We start from the raw sequence: 24,703 nt of genomic DNA on the forward strand, positions 1-24,703 counted from the left end.
TCTCCAGCGCTCGAGACTGTGTATCGAAAATTTTAAAGATATGCTCTTTTTAAGTCATTTTGTGACATTTCTGCTGAATTGAATTTTATGGTTTAAGCGCGAAGAGAATGATATTTAATAAACCTGGGTAACACACAAAACGTTAAAAAAAGTCCTTTGGGGCGTAATATAAAATCTGAAAGCTTTCAGATTTTTTTACATAAGCTATTATTTAAATTGAATTCTTCTTTAAATCTTAACAAAACATGAAGCAATACTCGCAGCAGTAAGTGTTTCACTTCAGTTAAATATTCATTCTATTTTGTTCATAACATTTTTTTTTTTTTTTCATTTTAAGAAGCATGTTTGAAAACATTCATTAAAGAAAAGAAAACAATGGTATTTTGTTAACGTACACAATAACATTCTCACACAATGTTCTTCAAAAAGGTAAACCAGCAAATTCAATATTTTTGTTGTACTTGTATTGCAACATTTATTCAATATTCAAAAGAATTCAAAGGAAACGAATTAAATGTAAATCAACCGATTTGACGATAAAACTTCATTAATGATCTAGAATTGCAGAGAATTGTGGTTTTTTAGGCTGAGTGTAGCCGAAATGTATCGCAGAATATATAAAAACAAGTTCGAAGCGACGATTGTTTGAGGAAAATGTACCGGAAATTTCGAAAGGCTGGAATTGGTATGTTGAAAACAATCAAGAAGACCGTTAGTTTTGAAAGATGACAACCCTGAGAAGTGCAGATAGTGATTCACGAGCGCTAAGTACTTGACGAGATAAAAATTATCTTGTGAATTTCCTGAAACTGTGTGAACAACATTCTATGAGAGAGTGAGCGTGACCTTGTATTGACGCAAATTTTAATGCAGGATGAATATTCCAAATCCTGCTTAATAATTACAAAATCCAGAGAATAAAAAGTCGGCATTGTCTTCACCACAGAAATGGCGACGAGTTTCAAACCCAGACTTAAATTTTAGTCAATGACATAAAGTGTGTTAAGCACGAAAACAGCCACAAAAATATAAAAAACTGGTTTCATATAAATTTGTCGAATGAAAGGAAGAAATCAACGCTTTCGAACCATCAGAAGCTTATCATTTGATAAACTTTATAAGATTTATCCTAAGGTTTTAGCAATTATCTTTAGTTAAAGCTACTTTCCTCTCCCTCCTACTTTCAGCTTAAAATTTCCTACCAAAATGTGCTTTTAGAATCGCTGTTAATGCAAATGAGGAGAGAGGTATATAAGTGGACGTTCCACCGACTTCGTAGAGAGCCAGAGTTTCTGACTAGCACGCGTTCGCCTTTCGGCTACATTCTCTAAGCTGTTACTACGCTCGGCCGCATTTCAGGTCCTTGATAGCTTCACCAGCTTAGTTGATATTTAGGGGCTAACTACTTAGAAATCTTGATAACTTCGGCTATATCTTTTTAGTTAAGTTTGATTTCTTATTACTTTGGGTTCAAGCGAAAGTGGAGGCTTTGCTGTACGTCCTGAGAAAGGGACCATCCGTTCAATTCTTATTTTGAGAAATGAAGAGTTATTAACCGTTCTTGAGGTTTACGTCTCTGTTGCTGAGCTAAACCGATTATTCGCTTACAGGTTCATGAGGTTCCTACACATTTAGCCAAAGTTTACAAGTTACAAAGTTTATGAAGTTGTGGGGTTTGGAACCCCACAACAAGTTACAAAGTTTATGAAGTTGTGGGGTTTGAAACCCCACAACTTGATAAACGTTTTGATAAATTTGGCAGGGACTGTTGCGATCATTATTGAGAAACTGTGAATACCAACAGACGATTCACAGAAACTTCGATATTATGGCCTTAGGCACTGTTTTAGCCTTCTATTATGAGACATCAAACGCAGACAAGCTTTCGTGTAACGGTTTCTTTTGGAAATATTTAACTGCCTTTTATACATACTGGACATCTTAACATTTGTTCTCTAAAAAGAAGGTGTGTGAACTGAGAGCAATGAGTATTCCCAAGTGGCTGAATTCCCTTCAGGCAGTGTTTTGACTCAGAAGATAGTGGTATATTATGACAAATGTTATAAATAAGCTGGAAACGAAGTAGAAATAGAGTTAAGTAGTCTGCAGGAAACTGTCATTTTATAACTCAGAATGCACAAAATTTATATCATCTGAAGAAATATCTAATTGTTGCCACATGTTCTATTCAAATAATATAATAAATCTAAAATTATGTATAGGAGAAATGAAACATAGAAAAGAAATAGTTTTTCGCAAACGATTCAGCGCTACTTACCTAATGCGCCACTAGTAAACGTTCTCCTCTGTCCGCGACAGACTGGCAACATTATTTGCTGCTAATGCGAAACAGTCTCTCTATAACTGAAACTGGTTATTATTATTGTGCTTATGCACAATAATAATAATATTGTGCTATATGCAGCTGTGACCGTATTATGCTATATGCAGCTGTATCCCAGTTGATGCTATATGCAACTGTAACCGTATCTGGTGCTCACATTCACAGTCATTTCGAGAAGTGGAAGTTACTAGAAATCTCTCGGTGGCCCGGAAAACTAAATTATATATGACCGGCGAGAGCATCTGTTTCTGAGTTATTTAGTTCAGCGAGAGTTCGGAGTATTCAGAAATCTCTTTGTGAGCTTCGCCTTTTAGATGCGCTTTGCATTGCGTTACATTTAATGTTCTTAGTAGTTTGATATGTGATTACTGATTGTGCTCTGTGATACGTGAAGAGTTGTGCCAGTACTTTGGTGGCAAATTCCACAACTGCGAAGTTTTTCTTTTGTTAAAATTAATTTTATCAAGCTATCACCAATTCTGTGTGCATTCAATCTCTTACGAACCCGTACACACGCAACAATATTGTGACATATCTCTCTTGTCTGACAGAAGTAGCAGTGCAAATCTACGAATATTATCTTGGAATATTATCTTGGGGCTGCTCCTGTCGCTTGCTTAGGCCTAAGGCACCTTTAGAGGACACAGCACGAAATTGCTCAACCTTTCAAGGAGCATAACCTGGAAGACGATGCAATGGCTCGAACTAACTTGCCGAAACGACTCTCGACTCATCCGTATTTTAAGTGTGCCCAATGCATTAAAGACACAGTATTCTCACACAAATGGTTCAATGGCGACATAACAAATTATGCGAGTGCACACACCACATTCCAGTTAAACCTTTTTAGTCTCAAGGCTGCGCAACAAAGACCACTAGTGTATTTCAAAAACAATTTTCTTGGTTCATAGCATAACATTACATTCTTTATTCCTATGTTGTGTAAACTTTTACTGTTTTTCTTTCTGATTCTTTGCACCCTTTCGTTTTTCCATTTCTATGAAATATACTACTAATTCATACTTTTAACATTTTACATAGCTTTACGTTTTTCTATTCGAAGGAAAATGTAGTATATTGCTAGGAATAAATGATGTAAGGTATTTTCTCCCATCTTCTTGGCATGCGTTCGTGGTGTGGTCGTCTGCACGCTGGGCGCGTATTCCAAAGGTCCGTGGTTCAATTCCCGGCGAAGGCGTTGCAAATTTTTCATCTTTCTTGCTTCCAAAAAAAATACCTAATGTCTCTACAATGAAAACGCTAAAATTAAATTAGAATATTCTTTATCAGCTATCGAAAAGTAACGATTTCCATTCCTGTCACTGAGCGAATTAAAAGAAATCTGTCAGTCAGTTTTCATGCGATTAATGGAAAATCAATGAAACTGAAAAAGTCAGTAAAAGATTTCCCTGTAACATTATTCCATCATACATTAATGCCATTTCTAAGTTTCCAACATTCTAATGAAATAAAGGAAGAATTATTGAAGTTGTAGCTATATACTTTTTTACATTTGATTGCTTTCCGTTCTGAGGTCGCAAAGATTACTACCTCTATGCGAAATGGTAACAACTGCTATTTTACCTCTATGCGTTGTGGAAAGAACTAGATACGTATTACATTCTTTCATTTTTTCGTCTGACAAATATCCAATGCGTTATAAGGCACACGGAATTTCTCTTATCCAGACAGGATTTTACACTTTAATAATTAAATGAAAAAATTTTTCGAGGGATAAATAGAAAAAAAAATTAATTCGTTGAATATTGTGTTCGTCGATTATTCTAGAATAAAAATTTATTGCTAAATGTCTCTTTTGAAGCCTTCTACTAGAACAGTATGTATACACTGCGGGGAAGGGGGGGGAATTGGGATAGTTCTATATTTCTCGTTCTACTGCGCCGATTGATGAAATTGAGCTTGCGTTTTTCATGTCTCGAAAGCGAGACTTAGTATATGTATTAGATTTATATAGAATAAAAATTTTCTAAAATGAAAAGCCAATTTTTTCCATATTTTGATTCTACGGCTCAAATTACGCCACAGTGCCAAGTTTTGTAAAACTCGCGCAAGTAGTTTTTAAAAAATACGCTCTTAAAATTTTAGCCCCTCAATGTTAAGTGAGTTGGATATATATATTTATTAAACCTATTTTATTCTTCTTTTCACATTTCGAAAGTTAGGTTCATTCCAAATAACATTCGCCCATTTTTTATGATTTACTTTTAAAATTTGTACTTTTGAATAATTTTATAAATTTTTCGAAAAACATTTTGAAATATAATCTATAAAATTTTACTATCATCGTAATGTAGCCGTATTTCTAAGCACACCTGCGAAAAATAACAGTTTTTATTCAAAATTTCCGAATATATACGTGAATTTATATATTGGCGCGTTTTGAAATTTGGCATATTTGTTCAAAGGGATAATAACTTGAAATGTTGGTGTAGGCACTTTGTTAAAATTATTTGAAAGTAGGAACGATGTGACTTTTTCCCGCTCATTCACAATGCAAGGGAAAGGAAAATAGGTTGCCATATGCGGAAAAAATTTGGAAAAAAATGGCATGTCGTTTTAGAAAAAGTTCGATTTTGTGTTAAATTACCTATATTAGAACAATGCTATGTATGAATTTATAATAAATCCTAAGTTACGCTTTCTTGACATGAAAAACGCTATTTGAATTTCATCAGTCGGCTCAGTAAGACGGAAGATAGAGAACTATCCCCCCTTTTTTTGCGCTGTACCTCAAGAGCTTTAATTTTCACAAATATATCAGCTCCAAACTAAATAGAAAAAAAAGAAGTTCGCAGAAGAAAACGAAACAAACAACAAAAGTACAATTTATTCCTTTTTTCTTGAGATTATGAGTGAAGGCAGAGTATTTGTTAGTGTTGAATAAGAAAATGTAACTACATTCGTGTAATACAAAGTACAAATTCAATTTTGAAAACTCCCGTTTCGTTCATTTATTTTACAACCACGCTTGTCGACAGTGTCATCGAATAGCCTGCAGGATGACAGCGTTCGAGTTGTAAATTGTCCCCCTCTCTCCGGGAAACACACGTGAAATCCGGAGAAAAGCTATCAGTCCCGTCCACGCTCAACCTAGAGGAAGACGGTCCGAAATGTTTCTGCTCGTTATGTTGCTTTACCTGACTTGGATTCAGGAATCCTTTCCCGCAGTAGGAACACGTGTGGAGAAAGTCCCTCGTGTGATGACGTATCACATGCTTACGGAGATTGCTACCCTGCGCACATCTGTATTCGCATTGCGTACATCGGTAGGGTTTTTGTCCCGTGTGTGTCCTCTGATGGTTCCAAACGCCGCTCAGATAAGTGAAATCCTTTCCGCATTCGGAGCATCGGTAAGGCCTCTTGTCGCTGTGAATATTCCTGTGTCTGTTCAAGCAGCTTCTTAGCGCGAATGCTTGGCTGCAGACGTCGCAGACGAAAGGTTTCTCTCCGGTGTGCGTTCTCATGTGCCTGCGCATATCGGAGGCTTGCGTAAAACTCTTTTCGCAGTGCTTGCACTGGTGAGGCCTTTCTCCCAGGTGAGTCAGCAGGTGACGCCGCAGATCAGTTGACTTTATACTGGAATAGGTGCAGAAGTGACATTTGTGTCTCCTGTCCGCAATCATATGCGGATGACTCTTTCTGTGTCTCAGCATGGCTTCTTCCTCCGAAAAGAGAGCTTGGCAAACATCGCATTCGAAGCCGTCCACTTCCTCTATAGATATAGGATTAAAAGATAAAATAACATTAAAATACGGGTAATCACTTAATGGGCGATCAAATGCTTTTAGTAAGTTAAAAATTTCTTAGATCGCCCACTAAAATCGCATTTTAAAATTCGAACGTGCTTTGAAATGGCGGGAATAAAAAACGATTAAAACGAAAACCCATTTGAATGCCGCAATCTAAAGAATAAATAAGTAACTCGAAACGGCTTATCGCATAATGCATCGTAAACGAAATACGTTTTCTGTGAAAGAAATCTGTACGCTAATTTTGAGAGATGTAAATAAATACTAGAGAGCGGTTGCTATTCACAGTAAAGCAAAATGTACAAAATAGGCTATTCTTGAATGGTTTCAAAATTTTTTACCGTTATTCAGACTGCTGTTATTGTTTTTAAATGTTAACAAAATATTCATTTCTAATTCCATAAAATAAAAGAAAAGACTGTAAATGTTTTCATCTGACAAACCGTTTCTCTTTGTCTCTGTTATTAAATAATAAGAAATCTGTACGGATGTATATACGCTGCGCAAAAATAAAAAAGGGGGAGACAAACGTATAGCTCTCGTTCTAGTGACTGGGCCGATTGACAAAATTCAACTTGTGTTTTTTATGTCACGATAGTGTGACTTGATATATGTTTCAGCTTTATATATATCATTGTTTTAATGTACGTATTTTGACACAAAATCCAAAACTTTCTGAAATGACATGCCAAATTTTTTCCACATTTCAATTCTGCGATTCAAATCATGCCAAACTGTCAAGTTTTGTACAAGTCGCATGAGTAGTGTTTAAAAAATGAGCTCTTAAAATTTTACCTCCTCCATGTTAGTTGAATTTCATATATATTTTATAACCTCTATAAGGTATTTCTCCCGCTTTCCTAGCGTGCCTTCGTGGTGTAGTGATTCTGCACGCTGGACTGGAATCCAGAGGTCCGTGGTTCGATTCCCGGCGAAGGCGTTGTTAATTTTTTCTCTTTCCTACTTCCAAAAAATCCTAATGTCTCTACAGTGGCGCCCGAACTAAAAGGGTTGTTGGATGATGATTCTCCGCACCCAGATTTAGCGATTGGGTTCCCTAAAATCCGCAGTCGCCCTTTAAAAGGGGGAGTATATAAGGTATTTCTCCCGCCTTCCTAGGGTGCCTTCGTAGTGTAGTGGTTCTGCACGCTGGGCCGGTATTCCAGAGGTCCATGGTTGGATTCTCGGCGAAGGCGATTGCTCAATTTTTATCTTGCTTGCTTCCAAAAATACCTAATGTCTCTAGACTCTCTTTTTTATTCTACTTATTAGATTCTTTCTTCGACATTTAGAAATTTAGGTTCGTTCCAAATAACATTACCCCATTTTTTATGATTTATTTTAAAATTTGTATTTTAAAATAAATTTTTGGAAAATCATTTTGCATTATAACCTAGAAATTGTTTTATAGTCATCTTAAAGTAGATGTATTTTTAACCATATTCGCAAAAAATTAGAGTTTTTCATTCAAAATTTTCTAAGATTTACCTGATTTCACATATTAACACGTTTTGAAATTTGACATATTTTTTAAGCGATAATAACGCCAATGTGGTTTACGCACTTTGTTAAAATTATTAGAAAGTAATGAACAATGATCTTTTTTCCACTTGTGTACAGAGAAAGAAAGGAAAAAAAAAATTCCTCTCGTCTGCAATAAAAATGAAGGGAAAATGGGTTGCTATAAATTAAGAAGTTAACCAAGTGAATTATTCTTGGCGCAAACTGAAAAATACGCCAAGATAAAGTTTTCAATTTCTCCGTAAATTTCACACCAAATTTTACAAAATTTAGTATTTAGGCATAATTTGAGTCGTAAACACGAAATATGAAACACAATTGGCATGTATTTAAAACAAAGTCCTATTTTGTGTCAAAATACCTATTTTAGAACAATACTATATAGAAATCTAATAGATATACTAAGTCGCGCTTTTGACATATAAAAAATGCAGTTTGAATTTCGTCAATCCGCCCAGTAGAACGTGAGATATAAAAATGTAATTTTTTTTTTCCCTCTGCAGTGTACTTAGAACTACCCAATTCTGAGTACATATAATCTCCCACCCTATCATGCGCACTTCGAAGCCCGAATTTTAAAATTTGAATTTGTTTATTTATTTCATATTTTGTGCGAATTTAATGAATTTTTTCTTAAAAACTCTCGGTAATACGTATTTTTCAAATTTAATGAAATATCTAAATTTATTAGAAATCTCGGATAAAGATGTTTCATATTTAGTCAAAAATCTTCGTAAAGATGTATATTGACGCTCAGGTACACGCAATATATTTGTCTTTCCACTTTAATACTTACAATTAAGAATGCCTCATTCCGGTGCCCAGCGTGTCTTGAACGCCGAGTCGTTTCATGCCTTTCACCTCACAAAAGATTCAGTTACTGCTCCTCGATGATCATCCTGAATGTTTACAATTCGCACAGTGGTTTCTGCAAGAAAGGGCCCTTGATATTAATTTCCCAGCTTATGTGTTCTAGACGAATGTGGTCGCATTCAATAGGATGGCATATTCAATTACCATAATCAATATTTGGGGGCTGAGAAAAACCCCACGTTGTGCAATACCCCGCAGCACAACAACTTTTCAAAGTTAATGTGCGGGCGGGTTTCGCCGACCAGACCCGCCCATACATTAACAACCTTTTACCATCTAGGTTGAATGCCGCGAATTATCGGATCTTTCTGGAGCAAGTTCTTCCCGGCTTGCTTGATGATGTTCCACCAAATGTGAGGCGAACATGTGGTTCCAACAGGATAGGGCGCCTGCTCATTTTGGACTGGATGTTTGTAGTTGTTTGAACAGATCATTCCCACATCGATGGATTAAGCATTGTGGACCTAATCCCTGCCCCCCCCCCCACGCTGACCGGATTTATCGAGCCTTGTTTTCTTTTCGTGGGGAGCCATCAAAAGTGTCGTGTATCTGTTGTGTCGAAATGGATGGCAAGACTCGCCTGCGCAGCTGCTACAATCAAAGAAACTCCCGGTGTGTTTGAACATGTCCAGCAAGCAATGGTCTGTCGGTGTCATTCATGTTTGGCGTCTGATGGTCCAAACTTCGATCATCTGTTGTAACATTCAAGCTGCCCTGCACCATTTGTATTCAAATCCAATAAATGTTTCACATTAATCACTGTCTTGTTTTCTTTCCCATCTTCTACTTGTGCTACTACTTACCCCCAAATTTCGGGCATGGGTTCCTATGCAATTGTTAATCCTTATGATGAGTCCTACCTCCACCAGAACTTTGTCGCAACATTTACGGGACACCCTGTATGTTATAATAACTGTTGCTGGCCGTTGGTCAGAAAACTGAATAAATATTTAATTAGAAATGCATTTATTACAATTTCTTTTTTAAGAGACTCTGTTGAAATTTAGAAGAGGAATTAAGAATTTATTTCTCGTTGAATGACAAATATGAAATTTTTTAAGTCAATTTTGGTTAATTAAAGTTTAATATGATTTTAGTATTTATAGAAATGGAAGAATATAAATACCTGCAACGTCATCTAGGACACCTTTCTTTGTGTCGATACCCAAGTCACGAGCAAACTGGTCTCCGTACCAGACAAGAAGCTCTGTATAAGGTAACACGTATTTGTAAGTCTTGTAGTAAATCATCTTTTTATATTGGAATGCTGTGAGAGACTGTCTTTCTTCAATATCTGCACAGTTCACGAAACGCAACCAGCTGGAGGAGGATTTATCGAAACCCTCGATATAATGATGAGCTTTCCCGCCTTTCCATACCTTCGAAATGAACAGATTAAAAGTGCAGTATTTGCAACATTTCGAAAAATATTAAAAATCTACATCATTGTACTAGTAAAACAACTGTACTGAAAATGCAAAGTCTCTGTAATTCCTTACCTGCCAAGCATATCCGCTTTTACTGGCTTCCTCTCGTTTTCGCACGATAGTTCCTTTATAGGGACCGAAAACCATTCCTTTCGGAAGAGGAATTTCTGTCCATACCCCTAATCCAGCTTTTGGTAAGGATGATTTCCCTATAGACAAAAAGCATGGGGTGGAACCCAGTGCTTTGTTTTGTAAACCCTTTGCTACCTGCAAAAAATAAACGATACAGAACTTTATAAAATTGCATTAAACTAATTTGTACCATATCCTCTTATTGAATGCCTATCCATGGAACTTAACTCTTACATTTTACAACATGAAAAACTCAGATGTGGACATCATATGACTTCAGTGTACGACTTAATAAATTATAGACATTTTTCGCTGCACTTCGTTTAAACGTATTCCTCGAATTTCATTAGAAATATATTTCTCATTCAATTAATTCAGTTTTTGCTTGCGGCAAGGCAAAAATTCATGAAAACTTAAAGCATATTTATTAAAAATTTTAAATACATAAAAACCTAAAACAACAAAAACTGTTAAAACATTTAAAAACACTGCAAATGAAATTAGAGTTTCTATTCAAAAATAAGCAATTTGGCCAACGGGCAAAAAAACAAATTTTTCGGTCCATAAAAATGTAACTCTGACTGCCGTACCGAAGAAGCCGGCTTCGAATCCAAGAGAACGCAAGGATGTAATTTGTCTGTCCCTTCATAGCAGGCAACGGTAGCCCACCTACTAGGTGCCTACATAATCAAGAGACCATCATTCCCGGCTTTAGGTGTGACCAACGCCTAGAATGGCTAGTGCCCGCCACTAGGAAGGGAAAATAAACTTTTAGTCCCACTAAGACAAAAAGATATTGACGTTAGAAAGAGACGTTGGAAAAAGATATGACGTGAGAAATCACTTAGTTCACTATACTATTAAGAATATTAAGTTTTAAATGTAAGCAAATAGCACCAGGTTTGGTCTAGCGCCACTTTTAAATTGTTGATAATTCTATAAAGCAGATTCTATAATAGCAGATAAACAAAAGGCAAAGAAAGCCTAATCGGGACATAACGTAATTCAGTCACCATTTAAAGCAAAAAGTGCAGAATTTACCAACATAAAAGAGTAATAAAATAGGAATCACCGAGCCTGGTAACAGTGTGGCAATATATATATATATAAATGTATATATTACGCCGCTTGATCTTTTTTCATGAAGCACATTAAAACGTGACGTGTACTGTCGTTTGCCCCGTAACCTTTTCCCACTTTGGGATGGTATTCAAGTGGTGGACTCAGAAATCCCATTAGGCTCTTTGGTGCGAAGTAAGGGATCAGTTTCGACTCATACTCAGAAATTTAGAGATGTTAAAGGCCACCGATTTGAACATTTACTTTAAACACCAGAACTCATTATGAAACTAAATTGCAGTAAGATATTAACGAGGGATTGGGGATGAAGGAAGAGACGTAAAGACCTTGGGATTTCACTTCTATGGTGGTCTTAGTCAAATTTTTGGAGAAAGCTTAAAAAATGGCTCTTGAGTCCTTTGCTAAAATTAAAAAATCCATATTAATTGAGCGCTAAATGAATATCGAAGATCTCAGACAGACAAACATGCTTCGATTGTTAAGTCAAGTGAAGTTTATTGTACAGTCAAAAATTGCTATATTTTAAATTCATATGTAGTTGTGAGAAAGAAAATTATGCGATAAAACTGTTGATTGCAGATTTGTTTAAGTATTTAATTGGATACTATTCAATGTTTTATTTTGTTTATGATTTCTTTGTTAAAATTGGTTTTTTGGTGGATAATTTGAATGGTTCTTCTAGTAGTTCTTCTGAGGCAAGTGCCTGATGAGTCTTAACCTTATCCAGCGGTAGTCTTAACGATTGAATGACCACGAATATTCTCAAACAAATTTGAAGAGTACATTGAACTTCAATTAAAACACAAGTGATGCTTTGAAGCTCTGGTTCAGATTCAAGTCTGAAATAAGACCGAAATCTTAAGTATTTTTTGTATAGACCTAATTAAAATTTTCCAAATTATTCTTATTCTGCATCTGTAACATAATTTATCGCTAACTAACAATTTTATAAAACTGGGTTTAGAATATAATACATATCATACGAAAATATTTTTAAGTAATTAATCATAACTTTACATTGTTTTTATCAATATACACTCAAAATAATCGTAGTAAATTATTTTAAGTTTGAAAGCTCTCTGGACCATACGTGAATAAAAAAAACCACAAATGCGTTTTATTGAAACATTGACACATTTTTTAAAAAATACAAAATTAAATAAATCATATTAAAAAAATGCATTCATTTCATTTAAAGTTATGTCTGAAGATTTTGTTATAAAGATTATCAGCATTCTTAGTGGCTTTATGACTTTGTTTTAATTACTACTTTTGTCACAGGTAATGAAATCATTTTTTATACTTTAATGTTGTAGAGTCAGTAGGTATTTGAAGCAGGAAACATCAAAATGAGCAAAGACCTCGCCGGGACTCGAACATGGAACTCTCGAATACGTGGCGAGTGTGCTTAACCGTTACACCACGAAGGCACGCAGAAAGGAAGGAGAAAATACTTTAATGTCATTTACATAATTTTTATTTTCATAATCAAATACCTTTTTTTAAATATCGCCTGTGTAATTTTTATTGGTTACTCTGTAGAGACATTAGGATATTTTGGAAAAAGGAGAAGTGAAAATGAGCAACGCCTTCGCCGGGAATAGAACCACGGATCTCTGGAATACGCGCCCAGCGTGCTCACCACTACACTACGAAAGTATACTAAGAAGGCGGGAGAAATACCTTTTAACTCTTTATTGGATTTTATATATTATAAATATAAAACTTCTTCATTCTTTTTACATTTCCACTATTATTGCCATTATGACCATAATAATAAAAATCGTAATATAAAAGGAGTCGTCGCAAATTTTGTGTAAGAACTAGTTTTCTATTTTTCTTTATTTATTATGTATTTTTCATTTAACAAATTATATTTTTTGTTGGTACAAAGAACTCAATATTAAAAATATTTCTTCAGTTCTTCATTCGAATTAGGTTTTCTTTAATTGCTTACCTTTTGGTCGCAAACCAACAGCATGGGTCCATGAGTGGGACAAGCTCCTTTGTGCTCTAAATTGCAGTCTTCACAATCTGTAGTGAGTTTAAAAACATTTATCTTAATAAAATTATAGAGCCAAATGAAATAAAAAATGAGTTTGAATGAATATGGATCATATATTCAACAAATTTCAGAATATCTTACAATTAGTAAATTTTACATTAAATATCAGAGTAATACAATTTAACATATTTCGAGCAAGCTTTGTCATATTTTGAGTTATTTTTAGTAAATTTTACTTATCAAATTTCGGTTATACAAACACAAGTATTAACATTATTGTTTAAACATGATTACGATTTGCAGTTCAAAAAATGTTTGTTGGAAATATCGCTTCAAAATTTTATCTTAGAAAATAATGCTTACAGATTTTTAAGTTGCTAGGTTGCTGCGCAGGTCTTTTTAGAAATTTTCTATGCATTACTTACACAGATCCATAATAAAAAGATACTTGGTATATCTCTGCGGATATGAATGTTTGTATTAAGTGTAGCACTGAGTTGTAAATGTGCCTTAAGTACAGTGCAATGATCAACGCAATGCATATTATGAAATGTATATTGTAGCGAGTATGTGTAGCAATTGACAAAAGGACCAAGTCTCACAGATTCTTCGGGAAAGCTCCGTGTCCTATTGGAAGTGATTTTGCTCTTTCAAACTTTTATTAAAATTTTTCTTGTTTAATGATGATATTAATTTTAAATGTTTTTCGTATATATTCTCGTTTAATATCGAACTACTCATCTTCGTATACATCTCGGTAATGAACAAACTGATGATTTTTGATGTATTGAATTTAATTGGTAGAGTTTCAGATGAAGTCAGAGTGTAATAATACATTGAAGGAGGTGCGAACAAAATAAAGGACGGCTTTCCAATATTAGAACTTCACCGAACAAGAAATAAAAACACCAAATTCTTACTGAAATTGCTTTGGTATTCAGGATTTCCAAAATATAAAAAAAGAAAGAGAAATGACTGCAAGTTGAAATGCATAATGAAAGAACAATTTTAAAAATGCAGGCAATCTAATCGTGGAATGGAAATTTCAGTTTTAACACCTCAAATAATTTTAATATAAACAGTTACTGTAGACCTTCTAGCACAAATCAGCAGATATTAAAAATACTGTAGCTTCTACAGATATTAAATAATATTTCGGCTTAGCTTAACAATTTGAATCCTTCACTTATTTGTTTGCTTCTATATCAAAAGCTTTAACACGTGTATCTATACCGGTAATAACGTATTTTAAAAAAGGCTTTTATCAGAAAAGCATCTTCTGTACCGTTTAAATGTTTAGTTGTTTTTCGAACAACTGCAAATGCTACATACCGCTTCTTATTAAGGCTTCTTATTAAAGGGTAAAAATTAACGTAAAACCTTTTTTAATGCTATCACTAACTGGCAAAAGACGATCGCTAAACAGCAGATGTCCGACCTGATCGATATGCTGCTCATTAAATTATGTGGAATAATCTTAAGAGCATGGTTTATCTGCGATACATATTCTGCCTGATAATACACATAACGCTTTGGTGTGAAAGTTTTATAGCAATTCAAACATTTTTGTAACAGAAATTATATGCCGATTACCAAATTTAATACAAGTCTTTTGTTCAAAGCTATTTTGGGAAATCACTAAACGATCAAATTACCAGATATAAAGTAATTAATTATACTAACAAAAATGGAAGCAAATTCTGATAAAAAATTTACATGCAATCGTATGCAAAATCATAAAATCGCTTTTAAATTTTTTATCAGAATTAAAAGGATATAAAGTAATTAATGAAACTCGAAGCGGTTGTGGTAAGAAATTTACAAGCGATTTCATGCAAGGAACTATTTTAAATGAATAATCCCCTGTATTCTTTATCATTGTAGTAATCTTTAGATATCTTATCCAAATTACTATACCCTTCAAATTTGTAGCAATTTCTAAGAAAGGTACAGATGACAGGCTTTAACAGAACAACATTTGTTTCCGCCATTTGCATGAAGACCGTTTGTTTCCTCTTCCCTTAAGTAATTTTGTTAGTTTAAAAACAAATATATTATTTCGCCTTTCATTTAATTAGCTACACCAATTTATAAGATTTCAAAGCTTAGAGTTCTGTTATTAAGTCCTGAATGTTATTGAGAATTTTTTTTTCCAAATTAATAAAATGTCATAAAGCTAAAGGAAAGTAATCTTGCAAAATGTGTAAAGATCTCAATTTCGTAACTTGAGTTTGTTTTGTGTATGAGTTGCTTCGCATTTGGATTTGATTATATCAATTATGCACAGAATCATCGAATGCTCTATTTTCGACGTATTTTTCCTTCAGTTTTTATTGACAAGGAAAATAATGCATTCATATTTATCACAAACCTTTTCAGACCATAGTATAAAAATGATTTGACATTTTCTGTAATAATAAGTTTCTTTACTCTCTTTAATAGAATTTTTAGTAACGCTTTAATAATTAAAGTTCTTATTATGCTTACACAGGTAATCATCATCGCTGGAGATATCTTCCTCTGTGTAAATTTTTCTAGGGATATTACGTTTGGGATAACGTTTTACTGGTGCGGATTCTGAAGAAGAGAGAGCAAAAATTAATTTGCACTAACAATTTTCAGCCTATATGTTCAAAATTAAAACTAAACGTATTTACCACTGACCTATCAATTCCACTTCTGGATCAGAGTCATTTTCTATCATCAAAATGTTTTCCAGCTTTCGGAAATATACTTCTGCTGGACTGAGAAGGATATCTGCAATACTTTTATAATCCATATTCTTGAGATCGCTGAAGCTGGTCTTTGCCTAGCAATCAGAAATGTTAAGAAATTTGTTATAGCACATGAAATTATTTCCTTCTATATATTGAAATATATAGTCTTCTAGAAGTTAGAAAAAGTTCTTAAATTCCTCGTAGATAACTCTTTTTAATGTAGTTATATTAATTGACTAAGTGTCTCACATGATATATTAAGCTTTTGATGAAGCGTAAAGAAAATAATAAACTGAAATCGTTGCCAAAATTTCTGAATAATGTTTCAGAAGAAAATTTATCAGGAAAAACACAAGACAAAGAATAACACAAAAATGAAAATAGTTATTTAGACATTATAAAGCATGCGACAGCAATCAGCCTAAGGAGAAATTTCTTCGTAGAAGGATTTCCTAAAGAATGCCCGCTGAAACTGAAGTTACTCATGAAGAAAACTACTAAGAACTCTTTATATAGTGTCATCCAGTTCTTTTGGGTGTGAACCTGGGCCATACTACCAATATTCAAGGGTTTCAGTTCTCAGAGCATTAGTGGATCCATTAATGCAAGACTTTAACAATTATTAACCACCGAGACTTTATAATTGTCTTTAAAAATTTTTGTTTTCTTTAAGATTCCTTTGATTTGGAAACACCCTAATAAGATTGTTATAAAACTCTTACATATCTTAATTATAACACTTCCTACTTTCACCCCCACAATAAATGCAATTACTTTAAAACTCTGTTATTTCAATATTTTTACTGTGGGTCTACACATTTCTGGTACCTTAGTATTCAAACGAATGTACACTCTTTTGCGAAAAACATCGAAGCACCATGAAGGAAGTCGTTGTTTTTGATGAAATTGAATATGTGTATAGCTCATACCCAGATAAGAAAATGATTAAAAAATCATAGTACCTGTTCACGGTTCACAATCACCCATTGAGAGTTCAAATTAGTAGTTGGTCGAACCGTCCCTGGCGGCAATGCAGGCTTGACTTCGTCGAGGCAACGAGTGGTAGAGGTTCCTAATATCATCCTGCGACCCATTCTGAGAGACATTCATCGGTTATCGCTCCCGATCTGCGATATTTTGTGGTGCCCGAATCTGACGGCCTACTATATCCCAGACATGCTCGATTGGTGAAAGGTCTGGTGACCTTGCTGGCCAAGGAAGAGTATCAACCGCACGGAGAATGTCCAGATATATGCAAGCGGTATGTGGCCTGGCATTATCTTGTTGGAAAATGGCCCCCCTTGCCATGAACGGTAATGCAATCAGCCGCAGGATGGTATCAACTTATCGTTGAGCTGTTAAAGATGTACGGAGGATGACTAAAGATGACCTGCTGTCATAAGAAATAGCGCTCCACACCATTACACCAGGGCTGCAGACCATCACACCACAAACGCATGCCAAGAAGCCGGGAGAAATACCTTATAACTGTTGTAAAAACTAAGAAAGGTGCTTCTCAACTTTTGTAATAAAAATTAAGCATTTTGGTCACTTTCATAGGTACATATTAGAATGCTGTCATGATTACCAATTATAAATTTATATATATTGTCAAAAGTGCTAATTACCTTCAAAGCTGGTTTCAGGAACAGAAGATTCATTGTATTGTTAAATTTAAATTTGCTATTTACGCTTCTTTGGTTGATATTCGTACTCAGTTACATAGTGAATGAACACGAAAATTATAAAATGCGGAATTTGTAAAAATTAGTTCTTAGAATTAGTTCTATTTAGCTGTAATGATTTTTCATCTTCCTGGCTGTATACTTACCGGTATAAAATTAGTGGCACGTCCAGCTAGCAATCGAAAGGTCTGGAGTTCGAATCCCGAAGAGGGTATTGCTCATTTTTCTTGTTTACATCCCATATATATATCTAATAGCTCTAAAAGGTTATGCTTCATTTTTGTAATATTTACTATTTTATTTATTTCGGTAATGGTTAAAACGTTAAACAAATATTTACCTTCTCATTTGTTACCAGAAAACAAATGGTAGTAAAATAAGTGGGTCATACATTTGTTCTCATTATTTGTTGCATGAATATGTATTAATACTTTTTTTTATTTCTTAGAGCAATAATGCTATTGTTTCCCAGAGCTCCTAGAATTTTCCTAACGATCAAGATGGTCCCAGAAGCGGCCGAGCGACAAAGTCGCTTAACACTGGTAGTTCGGTACGAGGGTTCGAATCAAAGGCAAATGTCCCTCTGGTGCTTTGCCATATTTAAATGAACCAAACGTAACAATCAAGAATCTGAAAGTCTTGCTTTTGAAATACTGCAAAAAGTAAATTTTCAGATTTGGACTAGAATTTGAATAGCAAGTTAGAGTTATACTTTCTGATAAATATAAGCATACCTGTTGCGGCAATACTATTTCTCTGTTCGAGGTCTTATTTTTCATGCTTATTTTATCTGAAATGTAATATTTAAAATTAAAAACAAATGGAGACATTTAATATGCATTTTAAAAACAATTCCTCATGTTTATTTATTTATTTATTAATATATTTTTGAATGTATAGCATAAATTGCACGGCTAAATAATATATTAATTACCTTGAGATGCCGATTTCTTCTTTCTCGCAGACTCATTAGGGACTGCAAAAGGTTTAATTTTAGGCACTTGGGGTATCTTCTCTGAAATGTGATAACAAAACATTTCTAATACATAAATCCAGTTTTAGATCAATATATAAGACAGCAGTGGGAGTATTAACAGTGAGCAAACAATAATGAGAATCTAAAGGCAACTTTTGCGTGGATTTTAGATTGTAAGTTTTTTTATTGTTACACCTAATACATAAAAGTATGAATAAAAACTTGCAAAATAAATTCTTGTAAAAACGACCACTTTTATGCTTGTATAAGTATTTGGGTATGATATAATTTGTAGTAGAAAATAGGTAAAACGAAAGAAATGAAAATCAATCGATGTCATACTGCTTATCAATAATGATCATTGATAATTAGTAAATCGATTCGCATTTGCTGCTTATCAATAATGATTATTGATTATCAGTAAATCGATTCGCATTTTCAATGACTATCAGCAAGGCACAGGACAATCGCTACACGTTTGTGAACTAAATTGAAATATCCATGCTTTTCACTTGCTCATGCATGGAAAAAAAAAACTTCTGATTTATTCTTGTAGTACCATATTGCAAAAAAATACTGTGTATCCAAAAGCACTTCAATAAACAGTATTAAAACACAAATGCTTTCTTTCTCTTAAATAGAAATGCAACGCATGTCGGGTAACAGCTAGTATTAAATAATTTAGGCCAGCGGTTCTCAAACTTTTGACTAGCGCATACCATTTAAAAAAAAACTGAAAAACTTTAGTACCACCACTACATTTTACAATGTGTTTTTTCAATTTCTCAATAGAAATATTAATAAAATACATAAATTATGCTATTTTCACAAGCTATTGGCTATTTGTATTTAATGTAATTGTAAAAAACATTAGATTAAAATTTGGCTACCATTTTAATTATCAAAATTTAAGTTATAATACCTTATTTTTAATATACTGAGTGTGAAATTTGGGCTTGTTTAAGAGAGATCCATTTCTTTACGCCTGGTGTTATTTCACTTTAACCGCAAATTAGGGTCCACTTTTAATTTTGATCTGTATTTCTTTTTCCAAATAAAACTTGGAAGAAAATCCTCGTTCACACAACTAGGTTCTGCAAAAAGCTAATAAAAATTTAATAGCTATATGTGTAACGCCTTTAAATTCTTCTTTTCGTTTCATCCAATAGTTAACGAGGGTGTTATTTGTGAAATCTTCAGTTAGAGTTCGATGACAGGAAATTTCTATCACATTTTCTTTTTCTTCACAACATTTTTGAATTAAGTAACTAAAAATACTTTGCTTTGTAAAGACATTTGGCATTTTTTATAGCAGAGGAGATGAAAAATGAGCAACGCCTTTGCCGGGAATCGAACCACGGACCTCTGGGAAACGCTCCCAGCATGCATACCACTGCATTCCACCAATTGAGAATCGCTGATATAGACTATAGAGTATATTTCTAACGTTACATGTTTCGTAGAATTTTATTTTATTGGTGGAAAGAATTAATTTTTACTCTGCTGTACAATACATCTTCTCTTCGGTGACATTCTCCCAAGGTTTCGAATGAATCTGGTCTTCTCTGGAGTGGTTTTGATAAAGACGATTATCAGTGACATCGATTTACATAAGGGCTTTATCCTATTCGATTCTTTTAACGTAACAACATAAAATCTGATGTAAAAGTATCTTATGTATATACACAAATAAAATGACAAATTAAATATTAAAATAAGTTAAGCAGACCCGCGATTATGCAAGGTAAATAGGACCGTGTTCAGCTCGGATAATCGAACGCTTGGTTAAAGGACGCTTGGTTAAAGATGCTTTACAATATTTTAGTTGAAATTCTAAAAATAAGCAAACAACTATTAATATTTTAACAAACTTCTCTATGTCTAGAAAAAAAAATTGTTTCCCCCAGTTAACGACGGACGGGAAATAAAAAAAATGCAGTAAGAAAAATTCTCTGTACATCTGGTGATTTAGAACCTTAGTGATTTAAAAAGTAATAGTTACTTAAGGAGGATTTCTGAGTTTTCTTGTGATGTTATAATCCTACTGTAAGCGTAATGCAAAAAATCTGATGTGCTCACGAGATGACTTCCTTGTACGGAATACTAATTATACGCAATTTTCCTGCATTTCATTTAAACATATTGAATTAACAATTAACGAATTTTGAATTAAACTTACTTCTTCGATAGCGCATAAAGCACAATAGAATAAATTCACTCTTTAAAGTTATTTATTTACCATATCGATAATTTGGGGCTAGGTTCACTTAACAGCGTTACATCTCATTTAATTTATAACTCAGAGTGTACAAAATTTATATCATCTGAAAAATTACCACATGTTTTATTCAAATACTATGATAAATCTAAAACGATATATAAAGGAAATTAAACAAATAAAAAAGAAACTTTTTTCACAGACGATTCAGCTCCGCTTACATAATCCGCATACGCTACTAATTAATTTAGTTCTCACCTAGCGGCAATGCAAAAATGCATAAAAATTCAAAATATTCCGATTAAAAATTGAAAGATAGTATATAAAAACATAAAACACCAAGTACAGGTAAGACAATTAAAAAAACAATTTTTACAATCTATGTTACAGTTTCTGCGCAAAAACATGCAATTCAGCCAGCGGGCAAGAAGTCACATTTTTTGGTGCACAAAACTGAAAGTTTACTTTTGGCCTCACTCGCAAAAAGACGCCGAAGGCGTAGAAACTGCCTTAATTTGTGGTGGATGCTATGCTGAGTCCATATGTGAGATAAGTTAATAACTTAAATGATAATTCCAGAATGAATTAAGCATAATTTAATTCGCAATGATAAAAGAAGACGTTACTTTGTTGTTGCGAAGCTTAGTTCCTCTAGATTGGCAACAAATTCACTGCTTTGCTAAGTTTCACATGTAAACAAATATGACTGCTATGATAAACAAAAATTAAGCTTAGCCGCACTTAAAGAAATTTGAATTCTTGATAATTCCGCAATTATTGCATGCACGTTAACTAAAGGCATAAAAACCTTTACCGTAAATTATACATAATATTACATAATTCAATCATTTTTAAAGTAAAAAATGCACAATTTAGAAGCATATAAGAATAAAGAAACTGAGCTTACTCAGCCGAATAACTGAGTGAATATATATATAGTACATATATTTATATACTTTTGGTGCGGCCGAATGTAACCAAAATGGAAGGTGCACATCTACATCTTAAAGCAGTCCTATATACAAAATTGCAACGTTCTGAGGCTACTCGTTTTTGAGGTATGCGAGATACATACAGACATACGAAAATTGCCCACAAAAAATCTCTTTAGCATCCATTTTAAACCAGTTTTATAATTTTTATGAGGAAAAAGAGTACTTTATTCTGTCCTTACGTACAGATGTCCCACAAAAACATTGTTAAATAGCATTCGATAGCAGTCAAAATGGATATGTTCGTTGAAATATGATACCCGAAACTTTTCGCGATTACAGTACTTCCTTTTTACTTCGTACAAGGAAGTAGAAAATATTAACTTTATAAAATAAAAAAACGTTCAGTTGAAAATATAAAATGTTATTCGTCAGATTTTGCGAGAAAAACATAGGATTCATGAAAAAATCTAAAATCAAGTTTCTATATAAGAAATATTGGCTGTTTAAAGTCAAACGGAATTCATACGAATTTTTCAGAAATATTTATTTTTTCGTATTGGTATACTGTGTAAACTTAACAGAAGTTAAAGAATTCCGAATTCTACAAACGCAAAATTAAAGAGAAATTAGCGGGAACTCATATAAAAATTCCATTTTTTTAAACTAATAAACGTTCTTCTGCTGACATATGTTGAAACCAGGCACTAAAATTTTAAATAAATATCAAGAAAGAAATTTCATTAGAAAATTATTATATATATGAATTAATAACAACATAACGTTTTGCCCAATAACTGGATTTCTTCATAAATTGAAACAAATAATACCTCAAATTCTTTTATGGTGTTATTCACAGTACAGCATAAAATTTTTAAACAGAAAAAAGTACAAAAGAAATTTCGGAAAATATTAATTTCTTTAAATTTATTTCATTATCTTCTCTTCTGCATATATTTTCATAAGACTACTGAAGAAATAAGGATTTTTAGAGGATAGTAAAATTTCATGCTCTGATTATCAGTCATACTGAACAAGTTAAAATAAATAATAAAAGGTAATTTTATATAATATTAAAAAATATGATTTATAAATTTAAAGTTATTATACATTATATAAGGTAATTAATTTTCCTTCCTTTCGGCATGCCTTCTTGGTGTAAATGGAAGCATACTCGACAAGTTCAGGTTTCGACGAGGGATTTGCACATTTTTCATGTTTCCCGCTTCAAAATAACCTAATGACTCTATATAGTAGCAGTTTAATTTTAAACAGGCGATAAAATTTTCGTTGGTTTTTTTAAATGATTAACTAAAGCTTTTTAAAAGAAATATTTACCTAATGTTTCTGTTTTGGAATTATGCCATTTATTCTCATGATCAGCTTTCTTTTTTTGGTTCATAAAAGACGGTGGCTTTACTTTCAGACCTATGGTATGTAGTCAAATAATTTCAAATTAGAAGTACGTAGTATTAAAACGTATATTTCTTCAATGGATATTTCTCCAACATTAATGAAAAATGGGTACTTCTTAGATTTTTCTAATGTTAAAATTTTTTATTACCGATAAATGAAACAAAATCAGTTTAAGAATCCTATCTGCATAAAAATATATTCATTTTGAAACCTAGAATGGATCTTAGATTATTAATCATGTTTTACTCTTAAAGAAATTTTATAATTAAAGAAATAATGAAATCTTCAGATTAACATAGATATGTAAGTTTTAGGTTAAGTAGATTCAGAAATGCTTCGCATGAAGCAAACACCTGTCCGATTTTCAAATTAAAAAATGAAAAAATGAGAAAATAATAATAAAGCATATTTTAATAAGCATAATATGATTAAGTTAAAAATTAATGGAGAAATTTAAGCAACATGATATTCACTTGAAATCAAGAATATTTAACAATCAATTAGACAGTTTTTTTTTAAACAATGCATGTGGAAAATAACAAATTCTTTAATAAAAATAACAATAGATATTCTTTCTATAATGATGCTTTTTTATTATTTGATTAAATTGTTATAAAAGAAACAGAAAACTAATATATGAACTAAATTTTTCAAAGTCGCTAATTTTTAATTGTTTTTAGTGACATACCTGTTGATAAGAGAACCTCGTAATTTCGACACTGATTAGTATATCTTGTTTTTTCATAATTACTCAGTGTTTGCCATTCTTTTGCGCTGAAGAACTCTTGAATTTTTTTCTGGATACTTTCTTCGTAATCCATTTTTCAAACATTAAAATCTCAGAATAAAATATGCTTAAAAACTAAATAATTAATGCTTGAGGAAAAATATCGTCTGCATTCTCTATACGAAATAAATTCATTTAGTTTTTCTCTGTTAGTTAAAGTCTTTTTGTTAAATTTATTTTTAACTCGAGCATATTGAAAAATGATTGTGATTATAAATAAAATTAATAACTATGCTTATATATTAAAGCAACTGTATCAATTAGTTGAAACTTTGCATCAAATTATACACGTTAAAATATGACTTCAAAAGACTTAAAGTATTATATTATTTATGTTGATGAAGACATGCCAGCAGACGATATTTTCTTGCTTGACGTAAGAGAAATAAAGTTGCCAACAAGAATTTTTAGTTTAAACAAATTTCAGAGTAAATGTATTGAAAGAAATTATTATATTACTTATGCAATTTTCCTTTAATGTTTATAATTCTTCAAATTCTGGATTTCCAAAAATTAGCTTCTTTAAGGTTTTCGAGCCCCTTTACATGAGATCTTTAAGTTTCCTATTACAAAAACACCTTCCTTTATTCTTGACTCTGGAAATAAAATGCGACATTTCAGAATATATTTCTGAATACATTTTCTTACTTTCCAGTGGCAACAACATTATCATTAAAATACTATGTTAGAGCTGTAGTTTAATATATATATATATATACAGTGCCTCACAAAAGTGATGGGACACTTGTGCTTTACAAAAGGAAACTGTAATAAAATAAATTTAAAAACATGTCAAAATTTTTTGTGGGTGTGTTTCATA

The 24,703-nt window shown here is 32.9% G+C and overlaps 2 protein-coding genes across 5 annotated transcripts in view; one reads left to right on the top strand and one right to left on the bottom strand.

Moving 5' to 3' along the window:
- Positions 1-24,703, top strand: part of LOC118182918 (receptor-type guanylate cyclase Gyc76C-like) — a 731,383-nt gene that overhangs the window by 396,155 nt on the left and 310,525 nt on the right. The gene's annotated exons all lie outside the window — the stretch shown is intronic.
- On the bottom strand, positions 5,153-24,040 carry LOC118182919 (histone-lysine N-methyltransferase PRDM7-like). 2 transcript variants are annotated; one of them, XM_035352302.2, is made up of 10 exons: positions 23,785-24,039; positions 23,019-23,108; positions 18,489-18,569; positions 18,289-18,344; positions 15,817-15,961; positions 15,640-15,729; positions 13,105-13,181; positions 10,008-10,202; positions 9,635-9,887; positions 5,154-6,077 (listed from the first exon to the last, which is right to left on the bottom strand). In XM_035352302.2, the coding sequence occupies exons 1-10, from the start codon at positions 23,915-23,917 to the stop codon at positions 5,317-5,319; spliced, it is 1,881 nt and encodes a 626-aa protein (XP_035208193.2). In that variant the 5' UTR covers positions 23,918-24,039; the 3' UTR covers positions 5,154-5,316. The 2 variants fall into 2 exon arrangements, with proteins under 2 accessions (XP_035208194.2, XP_035208193.2); XM_035352303.2 differs by lacking the exon at positions 23,019-23,108 and having other exon boundaries at positions 5,153-6,077; positions 23,785-24,040.

The sequence above is a fragment of the Stegodyphus dumicola genome, chromosome 3, assembly GCF_044657685.1.
Source record: "Stegodyphus dumicola isolate Sdum_Otavi_A_Nest chromosome 3, ASM4465768v1".
Lineage (NCBI taxonomy): Eukaryota > Metazoa > Arthropoda > Arachnida > Araneae > Eresidae > Stegodyphus > Stegodyphus dumicola.